At 49.1% G+C, this 14035-nt stretch overlaps 1 protein-coding gene across 1 annotated transcript in view; it reads right to left on the minus strand.

The window, feature by feature from the left end:
- Positions 1-1140: 1140 nt before the first annotated feature.
- Positions 1141-14035, minus strand: part of LOC115081316 (butyrophilin subfamily 1 member A1-like) — a 35061-nt gene continuing 22166 nt past the window's right edge. The window contains exons 5-6 of the mRNA XM_029585796.1: positions 11921-12046; positions 1141-1726 (exon numbers count right to left, since the gene is read on the minus strand). Coding sequence (XP_029441656.1) covers positions 1503-1726; positions 11921-12046 — 350 coding nt within the window. The 3' untranslated portion in view covers positions 1141-1502. The remainder of the gene's footprint in view (positions 1727-11920; positions 12047-14035) is intronic.

The raw sequence follows: 14035 nt of genomic DNA on the forward strand, positions 1-14035 counted from the left end.
TGTTCGAATTTATACATCACATCGGTTTACATTCAAACAAAAATGCAGGAAATCAGGCATTTCCTTTGTCTAATACATTGAACATTTATAATACGGAACTTGTTAACAAGGGGTATAAAAAGGAACATGGAGATGGTTAACACTACGGGTTGCACGAAGGGGTGCACAAAGGGGAGTGCCCCTTTGGCGCGCGACACCTGGTGTTCTGGCGCCGACTAACGGTCCTGCGCTGTCATCAGTGACGTCATGGGGGCGGATCTCCCGATCGGGGATCTCAAGTCGCCCCTCCACCTCACAGTTCCAGATTAAATCCCTTCACTTTTCTTTCCTTTCTCATCACTGTGAGTTGTAGCAGGGTGCCCGGTGGTGGTGGTGGGTGGCCTCCCTGTGTGCGGGCGACCTTACAGCCTCCTTCCTAGTGCAACTTGCCGTGGCTGCCTGTCTGCCAGTAATGAAAAAGGCTGCCGAGTTGGTTTTTTTTTTTATTTTTTACTTTAAAAAAGAAGTACAAAAAAGCATTTTTTTCTGCCTTTCTGTACTTCTTTTACCTGTGCTCAGCTATTAACGCCTGCTCCAGGCAGGCGTTAATAGCTGAGCGATAAAGGCAGGCGATAAAGGCAGGCGTTAATAGCTGACTGATAAATGTGCATCTGCCCCTAAATGTGCATCTGAGATGCACATTTAGGGGCAGATTTTCCAAGGGGTTCGCGCATAAGATACGCGCGTACCCCCGAAAACCTGCCCCAAGCTCCCCCTGCGCGCTGGCAGCCTATGTTTCATAGGCTGCCAGCGCGCGCAAAGGCACGGGAAGCGTGTACGTCCCAGGGCTTTCCTGGGGGGGGGGGCATGTTGGGGGGCATGTTGCGGCCGGCGCAGCATCGGGGGCATTCCAGGGGGGGAGGGGGGGCGTGGCTGTGGTTCCGGCCCAGGGGCGTACCGGGGACGTGGCCGCGGCCTCCGGACCAGCCCCCGGACTGGAAAATGGCGCGCCGGCAGCCGGCCTCGGGCAGGCGTAACTTTTGAAATAAAGGTAGGGGGGGTATTAGGGCCAGGGGGCGGGTTAGTTAGAGGAAGGAAAGGGAAGGTGGGGGGCGCTGGAAAGAAAGTTCCCTCCGAGGCCGCTCCGAAATCGGAGCGGCCTCGGAGGGAACAGAGGCAGGGTGCGTGGCTCGGCGCGCGCAGGCTGTCGATTTTGCGCAGCCTTGCTCGCGCCGACCCCGACTTTTAAAAGATATGCGCGACTACACGCGTACCTATTAAAATCCGACGTACTCGTTTGCGCCGGGTGCACGAGCATAAATACGCACGCGCATACTTTTTAAAAATCTGCCCCTTATCTTTTTGCATTGGGAGTGAATGAGTAATAGTCTTATTTACATGTATTTACATGTGATGAGCGCTCTCATTCATTCTGCATAGGACGTGCGTTAAATAGGCGCTGATCCCCCTATTGCATTAGGGGGTGGAGTAGAGCCTGTTTATCTCGCATCCGAGTGCGGGTTTTACAGTGCGCTTTGCCCCAAAGTCTTTACACACCCAGCTATCCCCATCTCCCTGTAATGTCTCCCTGAAGTGAAACAGTCACAGCCAAGGACACTGCGCGAATCATCAAATCTCTGGGGACTGTCAGGCAGGTTCTGCCTTGTGTCTCCCGCTCTGATACTTTTCCGATCTTCAGACAAGACGAGATCAGGATGAGCATTTTCAGGATCCAGAGTCACATCCACTGCAGAGAGGAGGAAACAATAATAAACATGAGCACACGTTCTTCACACCTACCTCTAACCCTCATTACTTCCTCGCTTCTAACCTTCATTGGCTACTCTCGCACCTGCCTGTCTCAATTATTGGTTCATCACATCCCCACCTCTAAACCTTATTGACTTCTTCCAACCACCTGAAACCTCCATTGGTTGGTTCCTCAATCACTCAGCCTATGAGAAGCTCTGCTCACTGATGGTTTCTCGCAATCCTATTGCTCAGTGTCTCTCACTGCATGACACAAGTCTCCTGATTTTCCCCTCTTCTCCCAGTACAAGCTTGTTTTAGCTGAGAGAGGGACGCTCCCCCTAAATGGGGAAGTTGGGGCAGTACAGACCTGACCACTCCATACTACAAATCCCATCATGCACCAGGATAAAGCCAGGACTGAATCAGACTGCTCCTTATGACATGGAGTCAGGCGAGTGCCTTATACTTGTCCCAAAGTGGCACAGAGCAGTAGCAGTGATGAAGGCCACAGCGACTCAGAATGTGCCCCACTACCTGCCCTGTGGCCCTCTCAAGCTTTTCTGTGCCTGTGCATTTCCTGATGAAGGCAGAAGTGCTTTAGGGATGTGCATTCATTTTGAACGAATCCGCAATCCGCAATGTATAGGGCCCTATTCGTTGCATTCATGGGGTTCTGAAAAGTATGGTGAACCCCCACGAATGCAACGTATCATAACGAATAAACCTCCCACGTTCCTGACCCCCCCAAGAGTTGCCAAATGTCCCTGGTGGTCCAGCGGGGGTCCTGGAGCGATCTCCTGCACTCGGGCCGTCGGCTGCCGGTATTCAAAAGGGCGCCGATAGCCTTTGCCCTTACTATGTCACAGGGGCCGATCAATGGCACCGGTAGCCCCTGTGACACAGTAAGGGCAAAGGCTATCGGCGCCCTTTTGAATACCGGCAGCCGACGGCCCGAGTGCAGGAGATCGCTCCAGGACCCCCGCTGGACCACCAGGGACATTTGGCAACTCTTGGGGGGGTCAGGAACGTGGGAGGTTTATTCGTTATGATACATTGCATTCGTGGGGGTTCACCATACTTTTCAGAACCCCATGAATGCAACGAATAGGGCCCTATACATTGCGGATTGCGGATTCGTTCAAAATGAATGCACATCCCTAAAGCACTTCTGCCTTCATCAGGAAATGCACAGGCACAGAAAAGCTTGAGAGGGCCACAGGGCAGGTATGTCACAGGGGCCGATCAATGGCACCGGTAGCCCCTGTGACACAGTGTGACACAGTAAGGGCAAAGGCTATCGGCGCCCTTTTGAATACCGGCAGCCGACGGCCCGAGTGCAGGAGATCGCTCCAGGACCCCCGCTGGACCACCAGGGACTTTTGGCAAGTCTTGGGGGGACATCTGATCCCCTCAAGACTTGCCAAAAGTCCCTGGGGGTCCTGGAGTGTCGGCTGCCAGTATTCGGCTGCCAGTATTCAAAATGGCACCAATAGCCTTTGCCCTTACTATGTCACAGGGGCTACCAGTGCCATTGGTCGGCCCCTGTCACATGGTAGCATGTGACAGGGGCCGACCAATGGGTGAGGTACCCTGCTGAGATGTTTCTGTTGGAAAGGAGCAGGCAAGATGCATGAGTGAGTGAAGGACAGATGGGAGTGCAGTAGGAATGAAGAGTGTGTGCGTGTGTTGGAGGAATGTGAGTGAGTAGGGGTGAGCTGTGGAAATAGCGAGGTGTGAGTGAGTGAGGAGTAAAGGAATGTGTGTGTGTGGTAGAGGGATGTAAGTGGAAGGAGGGGATGAGGTGTGTGTGCAAGAGAGAAGGGGGAGGATGTAAGTGAAAAGACAGGGTGAAGGGTGTGTGTTAGGGCTTTTGTCTGTTGATATTATGCAACTTTTTTATTGTAAGGAACCCCTGCTTTCCTTCCCAGAAAGAATGTACTAACTAGTTGGGGAGGTTCACATAGATTTAGTGAAGCGAGGTTTGGGTCTGACTCCCCCAAGCAGGAGCAGCAGATAAGAACATACATAAGAACATGCCATACTGGGTCAGACCCAGGATCCATCAAGCCCAGTATCCTGTTTCCAACAGTGGCCAATCCAGGCCATAAGAACCTGGCAAGTACCCAAACACTAAGAAGATCCCATATTACTGTTGCTAGTAATAGCAGTGGCTATTTTCTAAGTCAATTTAATTAATAGCAGGTAATGAACTTTTCCTCCAAGAACTTATCCAGTCCTTTTTTAAACACAGCTACACTAACTGCACTAACCACATCCTCTGGCAACAAATTCCAGAGTTTAATTGTGCATTGAGTGAAAAAGAACTTTCTCCGATTAGTTTTAAATGTGCCCCATGCTAACTTCATGGAATGCCCCCCTAGTCTTTCTATTATCCGAAAGAGTAAATAACCGATACACATCTACCCGTTCTAGACCTCTCATGATTTTAAACACCTCTATCATATCCCCCCTCAGTCATCTCTTCTCCAAGCTGAAAAGTCCTAACCTCTTTAGTCTTTCCTCATAGGGGAGCTGTTCCATTCCCCTTATAATTTTGGTCGCCCTTCTCCATCGCAACTATATCTTTTTTGAGATGCGGCGACCAGAATTGTACACAGTATTCAAGGTGCGGTCTCACCATGGAGCGATACAGAGGCATTATGACATTTTCCGTTTTATTCACCATTCCCTTCCTAATAATTCCCAACATTCTGTTTGCTTTTTTGACTGCCGCAGCACACAGAATCGATGATTTCAATGTGTTATCCACTATGACACCTAGATCTCTTTCTTGGGTTGTAGCACCTAATGTGGAACCCTCATTGTGTAATTATAGCATGGGTTATTTTTCCCTATATGCATCACCTAGCACTTATCCACATTAAATTTCATCTGCCATTTCGATGCCCAATTTTCCAGTCTCACAAGGTCTTCCTGCAATTTATCACGATCTGCTTGTGATTTAACTACTCTGAACAATTTTGTATCATCTGCAAATTTGATTACCTCACTCATCGTATTTCTTTCCAGATCATTTATAAATATATTAAAAAGTAAGGGTCCCAAAATAGATCCTTGAGGCACTCCATTGCCCACTTCCTTCCACTGAGAAAATTGTCCATTTAATCCTACTCTCTGTTTCCTGTCTTTTAGCCAGTTTGTAATCCACGAAAGGACATCGCCACCTATACCATGACTTTTTACTTTTCCTAGAAGCCTCTCATGAGGAACTTCGTCAAATGCCTTCTAAAAATCCAAGTACACTACATCTACCGGTTCACCTTTATCCACATGTTTAACTCCTTCAAAAAAGTGAAGCATATTTGTGAGGCAAGATTTGCCTTGTGTAAAACCATGCTGACTTTGTTCCATTAAACCATGACTTTCTATATGTTCTGTGATTTTGATATTTAGAACACTTCCCACTATTTTTCCTGGCACTGAATTCAGGCTAACCGATCTGTAGTTTCCCGGATTGCCCCTGGAGCCCTTTTTAAATATTTGGGTTACATTAGCTATCCTCCAGTCTTCAGATACAATGGATGATTTTATTGATAGGTTACAAATTTTTACTAATAGGTCTGAAATTTCATTTTTTAATTCCTTCAGAACCCTGGGGTGTATACCATCTGGTCCAGGTGATTTACTACTCTTCAGTTTGTCAATCAGGCCTACCACATCTTATAGGTTCACCGTGATTTGCTTCAGTCCATCTGAATCATCCCATGAAAACCTTCTCCAGTATGGGTACCTCCCCATCATCCTCTTCAGTAAACACTGAAGAAAAGAAATCATTTAATCTTTCTAGAATGGCCTTATCTTCTCTAAGTGCCCCTTTAACCCCTCGATCATCTAGGTCCAACTGACTCCCTCACAGGCTTTCTGCTTCGGATATATATATTTTTCTGTGAGTTTTTGCCTCTTCGGTCAACTTCTTTTCAAATTCTCTCTTAGTCTGTCTTATCAATGTCTTACATTTAACTTGCCAACACTTATGAACATAAGAACATGCCATACTGTGTCAGACCAAGTGTCCATCAAGCCCAGCATCCTGTTTCCAACAGTGGCCAATCCAGGCCATAAGAACCTGGCAAGTACCCAAAAACTGTCTATTCCATGTTACTGTTGCTAGTAATTGCAGTGGCTATTTTCTAAGTCAACTTAATAGCAGGTAATGGACTTCTCCTCAAAACTTATGCAATCCTTTTTTAAACACAGCTATACTAACTGCACTAACCATATCTTTTGGCAACAAATTCCCGAGTTTAATTGTGCGTTGAGTAAAAAATAACTTTCTCCGATTAGTTTTAAATGTGCCACATGCTAACTTCATGGAGTCCCCCCTAGTCTTTCTATTATCTGAAAGAGTAAATAACCGATTCACATCTACCCGTTCTAGACCTCTCATGATTTTAAACACCTATTTTCTTCTGTTGGATCCTTCTTCCAATTTTTGAATGAAGATCTTTTGGCTAAAATAGCTTCTTTCACCTTCTCTTTTACCCATGTGTGCTTGTAGCGTATTTGGATTCGATGCTACTAGCAACCAGTCATCTAGATAAGGGAATATTTGGATCGATAGTTGTCTGAGATGAGCCACCACCACTGCTACACATTTCGTGAATACTCTTGGGGCCGAGAACAGGTCAAATGGCAGAACTTTGTATTGGTAATGCATGTTCTGAACTTGAAAACAAAGGACGCGCCACAAAGATGGGTGCATGGGTTTATGGGAGTTCGCATCCTTCAGGTCGATAGAACATAGCCAATCATTGGGCTGTAAGAGTGGTAAGATATTCTTGAGAGAGGTCATCTTGAACCTCTCTTTCTTGGGATGAGGAAGTACTGGGAATAGAATCCCTGTTTTTGTTTTTGAAGAGGGATTGATTGAATAGATTTTTTTTTTAAATTTATAGTTTATTAATTTCTTATTACATTTTCAATGAAAAAGAAACAAGTAATGGTGGTGGGGGTGGCTCTCTGGCACTCAAAAAGCAGGTGGTTGCTTTTGTGGAGCTGCAGCCGCCTGTGTAGGTTGTTGCTGTTGATGAGGTCTGCCCCTTGATTGATTGGCTTGTGACGAAGGTCTTGGTTGACCATAGTGCTGAGACCTGTAAGGTATAAAATGTCTAGAGGGTGCTCTTTGGTAGGATCTCCTGCGATAGGATGGATAAAATCTTCAAGGGCCTGTGTGCATGTCAGAAGGTGTGGTGAGAGAGAGTACCGCCATGCTCTGCTCCTTCAGATGGGACACCGTTTCCCCAAACTTGTCACCAAATAAGTTATCACCCACGCATAGGGCGCAGTCTTTGAAGACACTCATATAGATATTGTGTCATGTAAAATTGATGATGTTGTATTTTTGTAGACAACATTGCTGAATGGTACATTCTTCGGCCAAAATCATCCATGCATTTGGCATCTCGTCCTGAGGGTGCATTTGCATGGATCTTGGAGCGCTTTGCTTTTACTAATGCTGACTCAACTACGATGGAGTTGTGGGGAAGTTGAGTGGAGTCATAAATGGCAGAATTTCTCATTCTGTATTTTAAATCTGTCTTAGAGATGCAGCCATGGTGGAAAAAGGGGTTTCCCACATCTTGTGCAAGACCCCCATCAAGGACTGAATGAGGAGGTAAGGCAGTTGGTTCTGGTAGCATCTCGAATATTTTAAGAATTCCCAGCATCTCAGCTCTGGAATCAGGAATTTTGCCTGTCTTCACTTGGAGAAGATGTCCCACTTTCTCAATGAATTTTGTGTATGAGAGGTCTTCCGGTGGTGAATACAGTTCTGGTAAACTTTCTGGTGGGTCAGAGGGCATTCCCGTGGAGGAATTTGGGGAGGATGAGGTTATTTGTGAATCCGTGCTGCATGGGTGTTACGAGCGCGCGCGGGCGCGGTCGTCTCGGGCGGGTGGTGAGCCCTTGGGCCACGGCTGGACCCCAGGAGGAGCCCAAGGCCACACCGTGGGAGGTGAGCTGAGCAGGCATGGTGAGCCAGGCAGGCAGGAACAGAAGCAGGGAGTCCGACCCTCAGCCGGACCTGCATGCCCATGGTAGCCAACACGGGGAAGTTGACTAATGAACGGTCCTCCGACTGTTCCCGGCCCTTTCGGACCTGCCGCAGGGAACGGCAATGGGCAGCAGGCCGGACAGAGGCGAGGGCAGACAGAGTCCTTAAACTGAAGACATCAGACGGGGCAGAAGCAAGACGAAGACATCAGGACAAGGGCTGAAGCGAGACACAGGAAAGGCCCAGGCGAGCAGGAACTCCGATGCTGGGATACTCACATCCGAAGCCCCCTCGGCTGGCAGAAGCTCAAGAGCCCGTGGGACGAATCCCTCCTGTTGGCCACTCCAGGGCCCAACAGGACAGAAGGCTCAGGAACCAGGTCAAGGCAGAGACAGGTAGACATCCGGACAAAGGCTGAAGCAGACACTGAAGACAAGGCTGGACGGGAACATTGCACTGTCCATCAGGGCGCCCTACTCAGCCCACCCGTGGGACTGAGTCGCGGACCACCCTGTCCCAGACGCGCCCTACACAGCCCTGAGAGGCTGGTCGCGGACCACGCTGAGAAGGAGGGCGCGGGGAAGACCCAGGCGAACAGGACTCCGATGCTGGGAAACTCACATCCGAAGCCCTTACGGCTGGCAGGCACAGGAACAAACATCTAGGCAGGGTCAAAGACAGGCATCAAGGCAGAGACACTGGACATCAGGAACATCAAGCAGAGGCAGGACAAGGCGCCATCAAACATGGAGGACCTGGATCGGCTAGGTTACAGGCGACTGTAATGCTCAGATCCAAGGCCTGATCGAAGGCCGAAGACAAGCAGGAGTCGGAGTCACGGACCGGAGTCAAGGCAGGCTGAAGACAAGCAGGAGTCGGAGTCACGGACCGGAGTCAAGGCAGGCTGAAGACAAGCAGGAGTCGGAGTCACGGACCGGAGTCAAGGCAGGCTGAAGACAAGCAGGAGTCGGAGTCACGGACCGGAGTCAAGGCAGGCTGAAGACAAGCAGGAGTCGGAGTCACGGACCGGAGTCAAGGCAGGCTGAAGACAAGCAGGAGTCATAGTCACGGACCGGAGTCAAGGCAGGCTGAAGACAAGCAGGAGTCGGAGTCACGGACCGGAGTCAAGGCAGGCTGACGACAAGCAGGAGTCGTAGTCACGGAGGACCTGGATCGGGAGAGGCCACAGGCAACTGTGTAACCCAATCCGAAGGCTGAAGACAAACAGGAGTCGGAGTCACGGACCGGAGTCAAGGCAGGCTGAAGACAAGCAGGAGTCGGAGTCACGGACCGGAGTCAAGGCAGGCTGACAACAAGCAGGAGTCGGAGCCACGGAGGACCTGGATCGGCAGGGTTACAGACTACTGTAGAGCCCGATCCGAAGGCCGAAGACAAGCAGGAGTCGGAGTCACGGACCGGAGTCAAGGCAGGCTAAAGACAAGCAGGAGTCGGAGTCACGGACCGGAGTCAAGGCAGGCTAAAGACAAGCAGGAGTCGGAGTCACGGACCGGAGTCAAGGCAGGCTGAAGACAAGCAGGAGTCGGAGTCACGGACCGGAGTCAAGGCAGGCTGAAGACAAGCAGGAGTCGGAGTCACGGACCGGAGTCAAGGCAGGCTGAAGACAAGCAGGAGTCGGAGTCACAGACCGGAGTCAAGGCAGGCTGACGACAAGCAGGAGTCGTAGTCACGGAGGACCTGGATCGGGAGAGGCCACAGGCAACTGTGTAACCCAATCCGAAGGCAAAGACACAGTGAACAGAAAGTCCTTAAATACTGGAGGTAGAAGGCAACTCCCTGGGAGGAGCTTGCCAGGACCGCCCACCACTGGTCCTATAACTAGGGTAGAGAGCTGTGGGCCAGCCCCTAGGGAAGGGCGTCGCCCAACAGGAAGTCCAAACACTGAGGCTGCAAGCCACCGGCACAGCTAGGCCTCTCAGGCCCTGGAGCAAGTCCTGGATGATGCGCAGGCGAGGCCCTGGCTTCAGAGCGGCCTCTGGAGGAAGGTAAGAGACCTCCTGCAGCGCAGCAGCAGGGGGGATCGCAACAATGGGAGAGGCAATGATGGAAGGTCAGCTGGAGCAGGAGGTCTAGGAGCAGAATGGTGAGGAGACTCTACCGGTGGCTCCACTTTCACATGCTCAAGATCTTCAAAAACCAAACTTAATGCTTGCGAAATTTTCATCATGGCCGTGGATGCCAGGGTTCCTGGTTGTGGGGGTAAGTGCCCCGGCATTGAGGATAGTCTTGTAGGTAATGCAGCCAACAAGATATCCTGTGGAGTTGTTCTTATGAGCTGAGGTGTAGGTGGAATAACCAGAGGTGGTCTGTGTCTTTTTACAAGGGGGATTTGCAGTTGAGGAGATAACCTTTTGCTGCGAGATACCGAAGACAATTTCGAAAAAGAACCTCCACTGATTGATGCATCCTTTGAAGATTGGGCATCTGGGTCAGAAAGGAACTCAATATCTACATCTGAACTGTCACGTGGACGTTTAGGTGTTATAGAGCGTCCAGAGTGAGTAGATGAGGCTCTATGTTGTGTGTTGGTCTCTGTGAGACTTCATGTGGAACAGTAATTGTTGTTCCTGGCCTGGTTGCGTCGGTTGCATTAAAGCATGCGTCGTGGTTTGCGTTGGACATTTGGCGTTATGCTCAGATCACTCCATGTGAGTCGATGGAGTCGAGTGTGTCGAGGGTGCGCCGTGTGTCGAGTGCGTCGGCTTTTTCTGATGCTTTGACTGCGTCAAAAGCGTTGAGTCCTTCGCCGCTGGGGAGCGGGGTCGACTGGGAACAGGGCCCTGTGGCCTGATCGACGCACCCACAACTCTTTTGTCCCGCTCTGGTACCTCTGCTGACGCCCCGGCTTTTTTGGGAGGCTCTAAGGTCTGTCAAACCCGGGCCTGGTACCTGAATCGGCGCGGCGCATTTCACTTGGTCCAAGGGAGGAGGCTCTTTTCATGGACGCTTTACCTTTCTTTGCTGGTCCTGGCAAAGAATGTGTGGAGGCTGTTGGGGTGTAAGAGCCCATTCGGAGATGGTCCATCTTTTCAGCGTGCTGGTGCTGGGCCCTCAGGGACATCTGACCACAGTCTACATGAGGCTTGGTCATGGTCCGGGCCTAAACAACTATAGCAATAGTTATGTCCATCAATGATGGACATAACTTTGCCACACTGGCAGTATTTAAATCCAGATGGCTTCGGAGCCATCTCAGATCGAAAAATTTACAAAAATCACAAAAAATATTTCCTAACAGGAAAAAAGAGTCTGAGAGGAAAACCCCACGTGCGAATGGCTCGTGGAAAAAAAAGAAACTGAGGAGACGAGGGGAATCGCACGGGAAGATGATCGCGCAGTCGCACAGAGTCAAAGCTCTGTGACTCACTGAGGAAACTCTGCCTACTTTGGGTCGCGAGCGCTCCCAGGCAGCATGGCTAATTCAGCCCTGCTATTGATGGGAAAAACTCAGTCCCTCTTCCTTCAGCCTTTCCCTCTCATTTGTAATGCAGTGCATTTTGGGATTACATTTGTTCACAGAACTCTAGGGATGTCCTTTATTTGTACATCTGATCCGTTAAGGACATCAAATAAGGAAAAACCAAAGACTCCTCTTCTTCCTCCTAAGGACGAAGATGCTGCTGTCTCACCAGCCAGGACAACCCACTGGTCCCAGGTGAGCGGGCAAGCGGATTTTCTAAATCCTGGCCTGGAAGATTTATTTCTTCTGCTGATTTTTTCCTTTCAGTCAGATTAAGAATGAGGGAAACTGTATTTTTGTATTGAGGTTTTCTTCGCTCTGATCGTCTCCATTTCTTGGGTTGATTCCTCTCTGCTTTAAATCTCTCGCACCATCTCAGCAGGAGAGTCATTTGGGGGTCTAACAGACAGGTAGAGAAGTCAGGAGATGCCAATCTATGGCCCCTGCACCAACCAGAACACGACTGCACTTTGTGCAGCGATGACATCACAGATCACTTATCAGCATTTTCTAATGAAATAATTATAAATCACCTACAGATCTGACACTGAATGAAGCTGACAGGCCTCCGTTAAAGCTCTCTCTTGCCTCTCACAGCTGTCAGTCTCTATAGGGACCCTCCCCTTCAGCTGCTCCCCTCCCCCCCCCCCCCCCCCCCAGTCTCCTGAGGCACAGTCAGGGTTCAGGGGCGAATTTACCTTTCTCTCTCTGTTCCTTCCTCAAGTGGTGATCAGTCGCAGCCAGGAAACAACAGAAGATGAGCACAGACCCCAGAGTGATGGGGAGAGAGACCATCCAGTGGGAGACCCGCCAGGAAAATGCATCTGAAAATGAAAGGAGACCAATGCACGTGAAGATTAAATTATAGGAAAATTGGTTCTTACGTGCTAATTTTCGTTCCTGTAATACCACAGATCAGTTCAGACCAGTGGGTTGTGCATTCCTACCAGCAGATGGAGTCAGAGAACAAAATCTTTAGGCACTGCTACTTAACTAGAATGCCTCCTGCAGTCCCTCAGTTTTGACCTGTACCCAAGCCTAAACAACCAAACTTTACTTAAAAGGTGAAGGGGGTTGGAACCCAAAAACCTAACCGCCAACCTCTCGCCCGGAACAGATAAAACAAAAAAAAAAACCCTCTAGACCACCTCGGAACTTGCCCCTTCCAGAGCATTTGGAAAAAGACCAAATTGTTTCTTCAGGAAATATCACTTCTTAAAGTAGTGTTTCGGAATCTGAAAAGGGGGACGGGTCTCTGGACTGATCTGTGGTATTACAGAAACGAAAATTAGCAGGTAAAAACCAATTTTCCTTTCCTGAACATACCCAGATCAGTCCAGACCAGTGGGATGTACCCAAGCTACTCTACACTGGGCGGGAACCCAAAAGACCCGCTCGCAGTACACCCTCCCCAAAGGACGATTCATCTTATTTTATTTATTTTATATTTTTTTCTATACCAGCATTCGTGAGAGTATCACATCATGCTGGTTTACAATAAACAGTGGGGTGATAACCGGAACAGTGAACGAGATAATATGTATTAAACATACAATAGTTGCAGTTACAATAAAACAAGGAGGCGTAACTAGGAGCAAGAAGAAGAGAAGATAGTAACTTTAACAAAGTATATTAACCAGCAAAATGGTAAGGTACAAAGCAGGGAAATGAGTGATTTACAATGAATTGTTCAGTTCACATAGATGCAGTTTTTAACATGATGGTAGAGATCAGAAATAATGGTTTTCTGGATATTGGTAATGCTTAGGGTTGGTTGAAAATTGGTTGTAAAAAGTAAGTTGATTGCTTGGAGGTTGGTTGTTGGAGAATAATCTTGTGCCCTCCATCCAAACAATGCTTGGTGAAAGTGAGCAGGGAGGACCAAACCACCACTCTGCAGATCTCATGAGGTGACAGAAGCTGACACTCAGCCCAGGAGGTAGTCTGGGCTCTAGTGGAATGAGCGCTCAGACCCTCGGGCACCTGACGCCCGAGGGCAACATAAGCCGCAGGGATAGCCTCCTTAATCCAGCGCAAAATCGTCACCTTCAAAACCTTGTCACCCTTCTTAGGACCCCCAAACAAGACAAACAGATGGTCAGAACACCGGAAGTCATTAGTAACCTCCAAATAGCGCAAAAGAACACAACGCACATCCAAAAGATGGAGTTTCCTCTCCTGAGGAGAATCCCTGGACCAGTTCAGAAATCCTGGCAGATCCACTGCCTGATTGACATGAAAAGCAGAGATCACCTTGGGCACAAAGGCAGGAACCGTGCACAGCAAAACTCTATCATTGTAAATCCTAAGAAAAGGATCTCGACATGACAAAGCCTGTAACTCTGAAATGCGTCGAGCAGAACAAATGGCTACGAGGAAAACAGTTTTCAAGGTCCAATCCTTAATGGGAGCCCTCCGTAAAGGCTCAAAGGGGGCTCCGCAAAACACCCGAAGCACCAGGTTCAAACTCCAGTCCGGACATAACGGGTGTACGAGAGGACATAAATGCTTTACTCCTTTGAGGAAGTGCAAAATGTCTGGATGCACTGCCAGCGACTGACCTTGAACTCTGCCCCTTAAGGCACCTAAGGCAGCCACCTGAACCCTAAGAGAGCTAAAAGTTAAATCTTTGGCCAACCCCTGTTGCAGGAAGTCCAACACCTGGGGAATCTCCGTTGACAAAGGATCCAAGGAGCGCTGGCGGCACCATGCCTCAAATAACTTCCAGACCCTAACACAGGCCAGAGTGGAAATGATCAGCTTGGAATATCCCCTCAATCGCAATCGCCGCCTCTCAAAAGCCAGGCCGCAAG

The sequence above is a fragment of the Rhinatrema bivittatum genome, unplaced genomic scaffold (assembly GCF_901001135.1).
Source record: "Rhinatrema bivittatum unplaced genomic scaffold, aRhiBiv1.1, whole genome shotgun sequence".
Taxonomy (NCBI): Eukaryota; Metazoa; Chordata; class Amphibia; order Gymnophiona; family Rhinatrematidae; genus Rhinatrema; species Rhinatrema bivittatum.